Source organism: Lepisma saccharinum, chromosome 5 (assembly GCF_977018435.1).
Source record: "Lepisma saccharinum chromosome 5, izLepSacc3.1, whole genome shotgun sequence".
NCBI classification, from domain to species: domain Eukaryota; kingdom Metazoa; phylum Arthropoda; class Insecta; order Zygentoma; family Lepismatidae; genus Lepisma; species Lepisma saccharinum.
In genome coordinates, this window is record NC_139233.1 from 6855540 (window position 1) to 6870472 (window position 14933).

The 14933-nt window shown below is 38.4% G+C and overlaps 1 protein-coding gene across 6 annotated transcripts in view; it reads left to right on the forward strand.

The window, feature by feature from the left end:
• Window positions 1–14933, forward strand: part of LOC145987634 (uncharacterized) — a 529186-nt gene that overhangs the window by 57766 nt on the left and 456487 nt on the right. The window contains exon 1 of one of the 6 annotated variants that reach the window (XM_083122087.1): window positions 13185–13561. The exons of the other annotated variants lie outside the window; for them this stretch is intronic. Coding sequence (XP_082978213.1) covers window positions 13515–13561 — 47 coding nt within the window. The 5' untranslated portion in view covers window positions 13185–13514. Of the gene's footprint in view, window positions 1–13184; window positions 13562–14933 lie in introns of those variants that run through there. 6 annotated transcript variants of the gene reach the window in all.

Below are 14933 nucleotides of genomic sequence, written 5' to 3' on the forward strand. Positions count from 1 at the left end.
GCAGTGGAATATATTTTTATTAGATTAAGTTAATGCTATCCTTAGTAATAGTATATCTGTGATTTGGTCAACATACAAACTGGATACCAAAACAAATCTCATATTATATGCAAATGTTAAAGCTTTTCATTACCAAATCTGTTACTTAGTAAAAAATAAAAGTGAAAACCATTCATTTGAAACCATTTGCTGTCATTGAAATATAATTATGCAGCCGCTATAATTTTTTTGCTTATTATCAGTGCAAATCTGATATTATGTTGTGCACTTTAATGATGGAGTGAGTGACTAGTTGACAAGTTGGTTCTTCGGTGCAACGTTGTATGGTACAAACGGCTTTGTGCCCCTCTCCAACTTAAAAAAAAAGAGGCCCCCACAGATGGTAGCCACGTTGATGTCGTTGTGGGGCTTTCTACAAAAAGCTACCTGTACCAAGCCCAAAAACTTATTTTGAGATGGCGAATAAAAACTTTCCATGCCTGTTGACCTTTAGTTTTCTCAACATACATATCCAGTTGTAATCGAACCCTCGACCCCCCTTTGGTTTCAAAACACATCTGTTTGTGCATAATGGCTAATCGAGACTGGTAACGCATTTTTTTTTTTAAATTCGATACTATTATTTATTTTTGGTTTTAAAACATAGCATACATTAGTGGTAAAGTCTTTGCATTGTAATCAAAAGGTTCCAGGTTCGATATTCGTTGAAACAGCTTTATGCATTACGGTTAATCGGGACTGCGTTAAAAAACGCCAACATTAACCCCTTGGTTGCAAAACTCCAAAATCACCCCATTTTCTATTTGTGTATCAAAAATAATCGGGAATAGTAACTCACTTTTTAAACAAATCAATGTTATTCTGCAAATTTGCCAGCATTGGAACCCAAAACCTTTTGAATACTAAACAACAATATCAGCTATTTTGTTTTGCTTTTTGAATATCTGTTCGTGCTAATCGGGGCTGATAACACACTTCTTTTTTATTTAAACAGAAAATCATTATTAACCACTTTGACAACACTTTCTATGTATATCTCCAACATGTCCAAATGCCACAAAGGGGGAGGACATGTTCGCCAAAACGCAATAAATGTGGACTAATTCTGTAAACTAAAAAAAAAATTATAACTAGGAACTCGAACCTGGAACCTTTCGAATACTAAACACCAGTCACAGCCATTTTGTTTTGATTTTTTAATATCTGTTCCTGCATAAATACTAATAGGGACTCAACACACTTCTTTTTTATTTTATTTTAAAAACAACATCATTATCAGCCAATTTGACATTGTGAATCGAACCCGGGACCTTTTCATTACAGCATAAACATCCTATTTCCAATTAGTTCATTTTCTCTTTGTGCACAAAAAGCTAATCGGAACTTTTAAACAAATACAATTGAATATCCAATTTTCACCAACATTGGGAATCGAACCCTCAACCACTTGGTTAAAACATCTCGCGGCATAAAAAAACACCCCGCCGCGCCGCGCCGCTCCGCCCCGCGCCCCGCCCCGGTCGCCGCCGCCGCTAAACACAAAACGCGGCCGCCATATTGATTTTATTCAAATACTATTTATGCACAGATGGACTAATCGGGACCTATAATGGCGGGACAAAACAATTGGCCTCATTTAACTACCTAGAGAATCGAACCCGCGACCTCTTCATTACCAGGCGACAACATTAACCACTAACCCAAGGCCGCCATCTTGATTTTATTCAAACACTATTTATGCACAGATGGACTAATCGAGGACCTATAATGGCGGGACTAAACAATTGGCCTAATTTAACTACCTAGAGAATCGAACCCGCGACCTCTTCATTGCCAGGTGACAACATTAACCACTAACCCAACTCGATTTTCGAACTCAACCATTTTGTTGCCTTTATTTACACACAGGCTAATCGAGACCATTCAATATTGACATCGTCGCCTTGTAATCAAGGGGTCCCAGGTTCGATACTCGGTGGAGGCACATAGTGGTCCGAATCACCACTTTTCAACTGTAGCTCCAATCCTGATTAGTTTTGCCGTGCATAAAACGGACTTAAAAAAACTAACTCAATCTATCAATCAATCAATATTGACTCTACCAGGAATCGAACCCTCGACGCCTCTTGTTTTACAGAGCAATAACCTTAGCCGCTAAACTTTCGAGGTAAAGCACCTTCGGCGCCATCTTTAAATCATTTCTTCATGTCTTTGAATCATACGCAATGGTTGCGCGCGCATTTCCTCCACACACACACAAACATACGCACGTGTTAGGTTAGCATACATCAAGAAACAACGTGACAAATCCATTGACCCCCTCCCCCACCGCTTCCGATGCCTTCAAGGTGATCAGACACGTTCTGCTGACTCAACAATAAAACCGCTCGTGGCCCGCTACACCGGATGTAACATAACACCAGGCGCATCAAATTTTTGCTGACGCGTAGGAACATAGTGCTGTCATTCTACTGGGAGCCAAAATATTATGATGAGATGGGACCTAGGGAGCAAGTACATCCCTGTGATTACGTTAATTATATTCATGAACATGATCAGATTACGTCACGTGATGGAGAGAGACCCTCAACTTTCAGTGGTTTTAACAGCTTTATGCAATCATTTTATAAACTAAGTCTTATATTAAACTAGCTGATTGCCCGAAGTTGCCCGGGTATTTATTTATCTCAATTTTCTATTAGACGGGAATATAATGAATTCTAACTATAGTGTAAAATGAACTTGGAGTTGAACGGGATTGGGAGTGTCACTATTCATCTCAGCGGCCCCGAAAACTATGGATTCCACACTAATATCGGCGCTTTACATGTCAACCCTCTCCCACCCCAACCCCCACCCCTAGGGGTGTCTTGGAGTTGAATGGCATTGGGAGTGCAACTATTCATCTTAGAGACCCCGAAAACTATGGATTCCATTCTAATATCGGGGTCGTTTTACATGTCACCCCTTTCTCACCCCCCACCCGTAGGGGTGCCAGGGGTATCTTGGAGTTGAATGGCATTGGGAGTGTCACTATTCATCTTAGCGACACCGACAACTATGGATTCCACACTAATATAGGTCATTTTTTATTATTTTTACATGTCACCCCATCCTATCCCCACCCCTAGGGGTGTCTTACCCCAACAGTATTTCTTTCGAGATTGCAAGTGATACGCGTACCAAGTTTGGTTGAAATCGCTCCAGGCGTTCGAGAGTTATGCTGGAACAAACACCCATACACACACACACACACACACACACACATCCATTTTTATATATTAGATTAGATTTATATATTAGATTAACCTCAGAAAGCCTTAATTGAAAAGAACATCTTAATACCAATTTTGTGATACTTTAGTAAGGCATCAAACTTCCGTCTTTTGAAAATTCCCGACCAAGAAAAGTACGTTGACGTTGGCTACGAAATCTTTCCAAAAAAACTTTTTGTTACTCAGAGTTCTGGTGGGAACCCACTAGCCTAGCACGTGTAACGTCGTATTCATCCAACAAGCTATTTTATCTTTAAGCACATTATTTATTACAAACATGTAGCAACAGTAACTTTCTTATTGGACATAGAAAATAATCTTAACCGAAAGGAATATTTATATTACGTAACTGTTAAGATTAGTTAAATCGCTTGCCTGCCATCTGGCGGAGGGTTCCAAATGAGACACTGATTACGGTGACAAGTCTAAAGTTTTCTATCCATAATAATTTTCATGGCATAAACCAAGGATATTGGAACTATGAAGCACACAGTATTAAAGATTAGGCCTTATTAATACTACATGGTACGTTGTGTGTCTATAACTAACTTCGTCACCATTCATGGGCGTATTCAGCAGGAGAAAGGAACGCGAGCTCTTCTGGAAAATGAGTGGCGAAAATTTTGATTATGTTCGTGCTTTTTACATGGAAAATAAAATAAATGTTATGCTTTTTCACAAATAATTCAAAAACTTACTTTGCCCTCCTTGGAAGGTGTTTTTGTTCCCCAAGAAAAAATGTTGACCCCGCCCCACCGGAAAATGTCTGGGTACGCCCTTGTCGCCATTCCAGATAGCACATCTGAAAGTAAATCTAATCTGATCCATACACAAACATAAATGTTAAATTTGTTGTGGTAATGTCCTCGTCTTGTAATCTAGGAGACCCGGGTTCGGTACCCGGTAGGGGCACGTTGCACAGTGACTCGAATCCCACTTTAAACTGCAGGTCCAGTCCAGATTAGCCTATTTGTGTACAAAGTGGACTTAAAACAACAATCCAATTGATCAATTCAATTTTTTAAAAAACTTTAAGTGATAAATACACTTGGTTTGCAACACTCCAAATACTAGCCTATATCTCTCGTAGTTTGCAACACTGCAGATATTGGCCTGCATCCAGGCTTTTCTGTTTGGAGTACACTTCCTCGTCGTTATTAGACACAGCCTATGTAGGATGATGGCTACTGGCGGAAAATAAACAACACCCTGTTGAATGCGCCAGAGCAGTTGAAGTATTTGAAGAGAACCAGATCTTTGTGACGTCACTTCCGCCCTCGTGCTCGTTCTCTGTGCAATTCAGTACAATTAGGCCCGGAAGAGAGATTCAGCTAGCAATATCCTGAGATTTTGTAATTTTCAAACATGCTTGAAGTTTCAAGACCCACAATGTGCGCCGAAGTCAATTGGTGCATGGGGGTTGGACCAATTTGTTCCAAACCCTATCCATTGATTTAGTAAACATTTTGCATTAATTGCATAAGCAAATCAGCAATTAATTATTTCATTATGTTACTTTGGAAGAATTTTTATAATGTTTTTATAATGTTGTTAATACGGTCGATATATTATACAATGAAATTCTTTAAAAGGAAATATATTTTTATTATTTTAAATAATTTTTGTAATTGTGAGTCCAAGCCAGAGTATCCATAATTTTTTAAACCGAACGCGTTGAAAAACAACTTTTGATTAACTAAAATCGGGACGATACTGTCGGAAAGTGTTTTCGAGACTTTAACAATGCAAGGTGGATGAATATTCCACCTATTTTTCTATGTAATTATTCAGACATGCGTAACTCTGTAACATTAGTAAACCAGAAAATTTATTGAGGGAGCTACGCTTGCCCTTATCGTGGGCAAGATCAATCCACTCCTGACCATACTTACCAATTTTCTTCAAGGCTACCTCATCATTGTCATTTCATCTTCGTCTAAGCCTTATTACACTACTAGCTTTCCAAATAAAGATACTGCAAACTTTCCCCGCCCATGAGTGATTCATGACCTGTCCATCAAAGTCCTGTTCATTTGATTATTGTAATAACATCAGGGGATATACTCGGATAACATACTCCACTCACCTCTGGTTTGCTGTCGTTTAGATCAAAAATCACTTTCTTAATGTTTTATTAATAAAAATTATTCATTTAAATTTATCTTTTAGTGTAAGGGGTCACGTTTCACATTCACTTAAAATTACAAGCAAAAGTGTTATTGGTATATTTTAAACTTTATATTTTGTAATGTTAGACGAGAGGATAAAAGTTTATGAATGGAAAAGTAGGCAACATAGATTACATGTGAGAGTGTGTGTGTAGTAATACCTATATGCATATCTATTAATTCGAAGCGAGACCTTGGAAACTAAGACGGAAATGTGGTAGGTATATTGAACAAGAGATGAAAAAGCTGTCTGTAACTCGAAACGATACCGGGACGAGAGCGAGTTGTCAGACGTCCTGGTTTTCCGGGATAGTCCTGGGTTTTAATAAGTGAATTGACCCTCCTGAAAATGCTTTAGGGGTGCCTATTTGTCCCGGTTTTTTTGTTTTTTCTTTCAAATGAGAGATTCTCCATTCAATCCTCTTTTTTCCTTCATACTTTTCGAAGTTGGCAGAACTGCTCCATTGTTGGAACTTAAAACTACAGGCGTGTTTCACATACGTCACAAACTGTTGCATTGTGGCTTCGAGCAGCCATGATTGAGACCAGTTCAAGCAGGCGGGCAGAGGATACTAAGACAGACATTCGTGATTTAAAACACACGTGCAGTTGGTAACGAACGTTACAAAAACTGGCCGCAAACATGGTGGCTGTGCCCATCCTGACGTCACAAGGAACTCAACTAACTCTCGGTCGTATTTTCCATGTCTCGTCTCTGTCGGAGGTGGTCACCCTCCAAAGACTTGTGAAGGTGTGAGTATGAGGGTGTGCGAGGGTGAGGGTGAGCTTAGAAGGTTGAACGAAAATGACCACCTCTGGTCTACGTACAATCCCAGCACAAAACTATTGCAGATGACTTACCTAGACAACAATGCGCCCCACCAGGCGTGTTGCTATGACGACAAAAATAAACTGGAGGTTCTAATAAGCGTAAAATCCAGTCGGCTTCCTCTCTCCCCGTCTTAAAATAGACCCACAAACACGTGGAAGGTCCTGCATCAACAAACAGGTCGGTTCCTTCTGTCGTTTCAAGTCCTGTCGTCTGATTTATTCATTTAGCGGCAGTGCCAGACTGGGTCGCCAATAGGACAAGAATTTTCATTAATGGGCAGTTAGGAGTTGAGTAAAATAATATCCCTTCCCCTCCCCGAAAATAACTAAAAGCCATGTAGACAACGTTAATATGGCAATATATGATGCAATTTAATAAGCTAATCTCAGTTACAGAACGGGATGATAAAAAATACCGCCCCCAAAAGAAGGGGGGATCAATGGGTGGAACATCCACGAATTGTAAAACACGATTATGGGCGAAAATCTCATTTTGATGATTTTCCAGCAGCCTCCCTCCCCCCAAAAAAGTACCACATTGAGAGGGGCCCCAATACACCTGGCCTATCAATTTTAAATTTCCTCAGGTAGAATTTTACTTTTGTCTACTGTTAATCATCCCTGGTGCGTGATGACTAGAGCTGGAATTTCTATGTAATTACATATTCTATTCCTTCCTAACGAACAGGAAAATGTTAAGGAATTATATAACACACGATTTTGCACAAGTTTTATGTTACATATTTTTACATATTTGCTAATTTACTTTATATAAAACAACATATTTCGGTAATTTTTCCCCTTTCATGATCCATTTTCCTATATTTTCTATCTCTGGAACATACTGAAGAAAATTTGTAGCTCATGTGATGTCTATTTTCTAATCAATTGAGATGCTTAGTGCTTACGGACGCCAAAAATTGACTTCCAAGTCGGAAGACAGGATTTTTTTTATTTTTCAGTGAAGACAAACAAAAAAAAAGAAGCGGGAACACTTATTTATTGAAAGATGCTGGAGTTTCTCCCCTTCCACCCTTCTGTTTGTATATTTTCATTTCGCTCTTAGGTTCAAGCAAAGAACCTAGAAACTTGGCATCGGTGGACAGGAGTACGTAGCGAGTTACGCAATATGTTCCCATGTACAAAAAGTACAAAAGTAGCTACATTCATTTGATTGTGCTTTCTTTACAATTTGTTTCGAAAGTCACATAGAGCTCGCTTACATATTATACAATAATTTGCGATGTGAAAAGTAATTAATAGTTGACAAAATTAGTTTCTTAAATATGTACAGTTGCTGTGCTTTCTTGAGTTTATAAATTTGATTCAAATTTTAATTTGAGCAACTTAAGTTCTTAAAAATATGTTGAATATGTTCAAATAAAATAAATATATAGTTGAATTCTTGAATTTGCTTGGATAATCGATTACCATTAATATTACATATTCTTTGATACTTTTTAGCTACATATCCTTTTCATAATACATATTTAGGTACATATTTTTTAAATTATTGTTACATATTTGTGTACATATTTTGTGATTTGATACTGCATATAAATCCAGGGTCTAGTGATGACAGTGTTTTATCAAATGTTTTTATGTTCTTGAGAAGAGCTGGTTTCTTCCACTGTCAGTGAGGGAGCTCTTTTAGCATGTTCTTACCTTTTTAATGTATTGTGTTTGTCTTGTGCAACCTTGAAATTATAGGATTTACCAAAGGGCTTTTATTTTTTTTTTTTAAAAAAATCTCAGTTAAGGAGTTTAGAAAATGGTATACATTGAAGGGTAAAAAATGTCCGTATGTGACAATGCGTCCCAAAATTTTAACTCATTCATTCACACCTGGCGTAAGGGCTAAACCTCCCAGATCCGAACTACAACAATTCACTCTTGCTTTGATTGATTTAGTTTGGTTTATTTTACTTTGTTTTTCTGCCACTTTTGGCCAATGGCGACGATGAGCATGAGTGACGAGAAAAGGCAAAGCAACAACAGGTAAGAATTAGCAATATATGGAGAGATGCCCCGTGTATCTGCGTCATTAATGGTGTACATTCATTATTTGACAACTGCCACAATCACATCTCATTTTTTTTATTAAGCGTCGTGGAAATAGTGATAATTTATAACACTTTTAATTAAATGTTAAATGATCATGAAAAAGTTAATTAAAAGCTAAATATTTTCTCAAATGTTTTAGCAGACGATTAGTATGTCCAAAAACCTATAATATGATAATGAATGTTTGATTTCTCCGTAATTTTCTGACGAAAAACTACCCCCGTGGCGGAGTGGTTAGCACATCGCGCTACGACGCCAGGGGTCCCGGGTTCGAATCCCGGCCTGGGCATGAATGTTTGTGAGTGTCCATTCATTAATTTTGCCACGTCCCGGAACGGGTGACACCAGTCCGGCTTAGGCCAGGGTAAAACATGAGATTCTCAGGGCAACTAAAACTGATTGATAACTTATTTTAGAAGGAGAAAAGGAACAAAGCAAACAACTTGTTTAACTTACTACGGAAGGTACAATGCACCGTATATTCTTAATTTTCATATTACATTAAATTTATATACAGGATTGTATTTAAAGCTCTCTCTTCGTTTCTTGGTCACATATATATCTATAAAACATATTTCATCTACTGGAAGGCTTCTTCTTCTTCTTTCTGGATACGTGATGGACTTCTTCTTCTATTTGGCTAACAAGCTTCTTCATCCGTCTGCTAATAGGCTCCCTCTTCTTCTTTATGGATATATGAAAGACTTTCTTCTATCAATTAATCGGCTGATTCATCTCTTAGTTAAGAGGCTTCTTCTTCTATCAATTGGTTAATATACTTCTTCTTCTATCAATTGGTTAATAGACTTCTTCTTCTACTAGTCTATAGTCTTCTTCTTCTACTAATCAATATACTTATTCTTCTATTCGTTAGTAGACTTCTTCTTCTACTAATCAATATACTTATTCTTCTATTAATCAATATAATTATTCTTCTTTAAACTTCTGCTTCTATTAATCAATATACTTCTTCTTCTATTGATGAAATCATATGCCTTTCATATATTTATTCTTCTAGTAAATATATCTCTTACTTACCAAGGCACCTATATCCAAATCCCTTCATCTATTAAACATTGGATTGATTCCCGTATCTTCCCTGCTATATTTCCCTTCTTTTTTGGGCTTCAACAATAATTCAAATCAATATTTTGGTGCACGATAGCCTAATACAAGCAGAAAGAAGGGGTTAATCGAAGGGCGCCGCCTGTCCCACGCTCGACCTCGATCAGCAACATATGCGCCGCAACGGAAGTGCTTGGGGGCCGCCACTGAGTTGGCGCCAGACCGGAGAAAACAACCAAAAAATGTCTAGTAGAAAAACTCGTTCCTAAAAGTCCGCGCGTTCATTATATCCCCAGCGGTTAACAAAGGGAGCGGTGCTCTTTGTTAAAAGAAACACCCAAACGGGCGGTTTTCTCTTGAAGAAACTGGAGTAGAAAAGCGATGTTGCCAAATTGAAGGAAAGGGTAAAGAAAAAGAAAGAGAAACAAACAAATTAAAGAATATGTAAAGAGAAAAGAAATACAGATAAAGATTAAGAAGGACAATATTAATAAAGATAAGAAAGAGGCATATTATAAATCCTCATATTTACACTGAATACTCCTAACTTTTCTACTCGAAAAATATATTATTCAGAATATACATATATAGTTAACTTACCTTCACTCATCGTCATCGCTGTCTCCCACGTGAATCACGAATCTCTCCTGGTTACTATCCGTGTCGTGGTTAATATATATTCTCTCAATTTTGATGGTGTGTTGAATACAGGACAACCAAAGCTGAGCATCAATTGTCTCTGTCCCATCACGCAACAGCTGGCATACACTGGCACTTAGAGTAGGAGATACATTGTTTTTCCTCGCATATGATTTTAACTTGGCCCACACCAGTTCTATGGGATTAGACATGCAATGGTAGGGAGGGAGTCGCAACACTTCATGTCCACGTGAGGCTGCAAGCTCATCCACTACGTACTTTTTAGTAATGTTTGCCGATTTAATTATTTATAATAAAAGGGCTTTTATAGGAACAGGTTTCGGCACTGGAATGTCGTGCAGTTTTGTCTTCATAGTTGGGATTTTCACTAGCAGCCTCGAGTGATAACTTGCATTATCGCAAATTATGATACACTTCTTATCACTTGGCAAATTTGGCAGCAGATTATTGGTAAACCAATTTTCAAACACTTGTCCGGTCATTTCGTCGTGACTATCAGCTTTAGAATCTCCAATGTTCTTAGCTGAAAGATACAAACAATTTGGGACCCACCCCTCACTTCTCCCAGCATGGAGCACCATGATGCGTTTTCCTCGCGCTGACGGCGACTTCAAAATACAGTTGCAAGTACCATCGTCCCACCCTTTTTTGACGACGTCGTGAGCGTCGAACGAAGTTTCATCTAAATAAATAATCTGGCAGCCTTCTGATCTCAACATGTTGAGTTTGTGAAGGTAACGATACCGCCAAGCAACAATTCTTGTCGACTCCATTATTGCATTTTTTTTCTTCAGCCGAAGAAAAGAAAAACTAAGTTTCTTCAGAAGCTCTCGAGGCGTCGTTTGTTTGTAAGGGAAGTCTGATATTAGTTTCAGTTGTGTTAATAATTCACAGATACTTGGTGCGCGTCCTTTAGAAAAAAAATTGTAAATCTCTCTCCTAACAAAATCGCAAACAAACTCGTCCACTTTATGATTTTTTTTCTTTTTATTACCAGGCTTCTTTGGTGTAACTGGGCCGCTTTCTGTGATCTTTCGCACTGTTTTCCTGTCTAATTTTAAAATATTTGCTGTCTCCGATATTGGTCCTCTTCCTGAATTATTCCTGGAGACATATTCGTGCACACTGCATACAAATTCTTGAGCTTGCTTGTTCCGAATTTTCTTTCTTTTCCTCAGCACTCTGGAACTGCCGCTGCTAGTACTTGGCTGGGGGTCACTTTCGTCAGTTCAATTCTCCTGAGCAACAACGTTTGCTAAAGGAACCTGGTTTGCAACCCACGGTCTCCACATGCTAATAACAAAACCAAAATCTAATATAGAAACTAAAAGCACAACACTATAACAAAGCAAAAACACAGCACCATAACACAACAAAGAAATAACACAACACAACTACAAGTAGTTAAGAAAATCATACCGCACGTGGTTATACGCAAAAATAACGAGAGGCGCACGCACCCGCCTGCTCCGCCTTGCAACTACAAGAAATGTAAAGAAAATGTGGCAACAACGTCTGAGTGCACGCGCTTATCGGGAGCTGTTTGGCTATTGTTTCCAGTGTTAAGTTTTATCAAAGGGTTCCGATGGGGATATAATGAACGCGCGGACTATACTAAGACCATAGAGATATAAAATTGTAATTGCTTTTTAACTTCATTAATCTTTACATATACTTACATATGCTGCACGTGTCGATCATTTCTTTATCTCGCCTTTATCCATCTCCATTGTTTATCTCAGTTCATAAATTCATGTAAGCACAATTAATTTCAGTTCTCCCAAACGCTTTCGTTCAATTCGCGTGCGCATTGTTGCTATAATCTGCGATCCTAATATTTCTTCCCCGTGCTGCCATCTATGATTCCTTATTTCAATCGTTGGCCATATGGTTACGGGTACGTAACAATCTCATCGCATTATCACTCATCTTCGTCTTTGCAAATTAGCCAAAAGTGGCACAAAAAGCGAAGTAAAATAAAGCAATTCAATCAATCAATAAATCTTACGAGAAACTCTATACTATCTTCCACTGTCATCTATTAACGAAGAAAACGAGCTTCGTATCTTGAGAGCTTTAGTTGTTAATCAATGATGGCTCAATAATGAGAAGTTACCAATGGCCAGGTCCGAGAGACCAGGGCTAATATATATACAATTTAAGTTACAACTTTTAGGCCAAGTATTGTTGAATATCTTTTTCATTTTTGATTCTTCAACGCAATTTCTTTGATGGAGGCCAAGGCTGTATAGACTCAAGACGCACTAAATCCGGGTCTGCCAATAGCGGCGTCAAGTGGGGCCACGGGGCATTGACCCTTTCAGTTTTTTTTTAAAAAAATGCTGTAAATTCGTAGTGACATTTCTTCAAAAATATACATACTAACATACATGCTAATATGTTCTTTGTTTATTATCTTTACTTCATGTATGTAATTCTATGGTGCATTCTTTATTATTATTTTAATGTGAACACTAAAGAAATAAAACAAAAAAACAAGAGATAACAAAAGAAAACAAAATTCAAACTGACGTCCTAGCATATCATATTAGAAGTTAGAGCAATAAGCGCATACCACTGAATGTATGCGGGTGGAGAAGGGCATCATCAGTTAAAAAAAATACTACCATGCACGTGTTTTCTCGAGTTTGGTTCCGACGCTTTTAAACTGTAGATCCATTCCCGATTAGGCTCTTTGCGCATAAGATGGACTTAAAACACAAACTCGTGTACTCTGTAGGAGTGGTATTGTATTGCAAGCGCACAACTAAGCTTCAATCATCAACAGTACTTGCGGTCCGGGTCAGTTCGTCAATGTCAAGAACTTGTGAGACAAACATGGAATGTCTCCAAAATAAACCGGAGCGTACGACCAATGTTCTTTTCAGCCCCGACACTCGGAAGAAATTAAAATGCGTGGGTCCATTGTTTCCACACGTTGCATCGAGACCTCATTCATCAGTGCAACTGTCCCAATTAGAACGTGTTGAGGAAACGGGAGGCGGACGACAAGGGGCGACTAAAAGACGGGAAATTAGCTCGAGTCTGCGCAGCAGATAAAAATACCTGCGGGAGAGTGGAGGACACATCATCTGGGTCTCTGGGTAGCAATAGAAACGAAGCCGTTTGTCGGAAACGGACTGGGAGGTGCTGGTGTCGAGATTAAAAGTTGGTGAACATCCGAAATCAACGGTGGTTGTGCAGTGTTTTTTGTAACGAGTTGTGCTTCAACAATCATGGACCCTACCGTTATCATCGAAAGGGATATTTGGAGCGTCTGGTGGCCCCTTACGAGGGACGATGACGAACTTCTTTAGTTCGAGGGTCCTTGCGTGATAGTGGGGGTCCGACAGACCTCCTTCTCAAGGTGGTGGGACTCCCGCTTTAACGGTGTGGTGTAAACACTATCTGTGCTTTTTTGTCTCTGTAGTGGCGAGTGTTGTGTGTCGCTATGGGGAGTCAGTGTTGCAAGTGCCAGTCCGGAAAGAAAGCTAAAGGGTGAGTGAGATAACAATAAATAAACCTAGAACAGCAAATTACCTATCTAGCAGATGTATAAATATAACAAGGCAAATACTCATAATGTTCATCCACTTTATTAAAAAATTCAAACTCCAGCACCATCAATACAACTCAATTCCTTCAAAGAGAAAAATGACTGAAAATATGCCTGGTAATATATATACACAACATGCTGTCACGTTACAGTGAAAATGAGCCGTTGACTAGAGCCACCTACCGAATTATGCGAAACTACTGTACCGCTCGTCCGTTGCATAGCATTATAATGGAAACCGGCCAGACAATTACGTTTAACCTGTTTCATTATTCATTCTCCAAACTTTAACCAAATCATGTAGCCTAGTGCAAAAATAGCTGCACTATATTTCTAATTCGATAATCTTACCAATTCCATTTAATCAGAGCCAATCTGAACATTGATATTAAACCATTTTTATCATTCGTTTAGTTGATCGACCTGCCATCTGGAGGAATGTTGCAAACCAGAGACTTTTTGGGCCAAGACTTTCGAGTATTCCATCAATTGCAATCCTTAATGATATCATCTATGTTTTTCCCAGCGTGGGTTACGTGCAGGCGATTCAATAGCGTGAAGTGTGTGTTCGATGACTCGCGTTCATGATCTACTTTACGAAATACAAACCTCCTGCATCTTTTTAATGAGATGTAAAGTAATAATAATAGAAAAAATGTTTCAAAAATTAATAATGATGTAAGAAAAAAATCAATGAAAAGACAGACGTACTTGAACTCCTTAGTTCTGATAAATGTGTGTTTAATATTAAATGTCTTTGTTGTCGGACTTCACTAGAGTATCAAACCGGCTGACTTGTTAAGCAGACACTCCGATCCTCCATTGTTGTGTACTAATAAAAAGCTATAATCAAAGAAGACGTTTACAGTATGCCAGTAGTTCAGTACACGGTGAGAAATATGATGTGATGCTGCATTTAATGTTGATTACTAAAAAATTGAAAATAAAGAGATTAAAAGACAACAGTTTCTTCATGAAATTTGTTCATTAGTAGGTGGAATACAACACAAGTCATGTCGACAACAATTAACCATGTAAACAAGGCGCTGCCCGTTCATATGATATAGGGACACAATAAAGTATTTAAAATGTATTTGGGTTGGTTAAGGAGGCACATTTTCTGCATTTTGGAATCGCGGAATAATGCGAATTATATAATTTTCTAGAATAACACCCAATTTTGCACTGTAACGCGAAAAACGCCGCGAAATATGCAATATTAACTGGGGATAACATTTATTCTATTCAAAGAGCGCTGAAGCGCTATGAGTTCTGTTATTTCCAGCCTAGCTGGTGAAAGTTCAAAGAGACTGT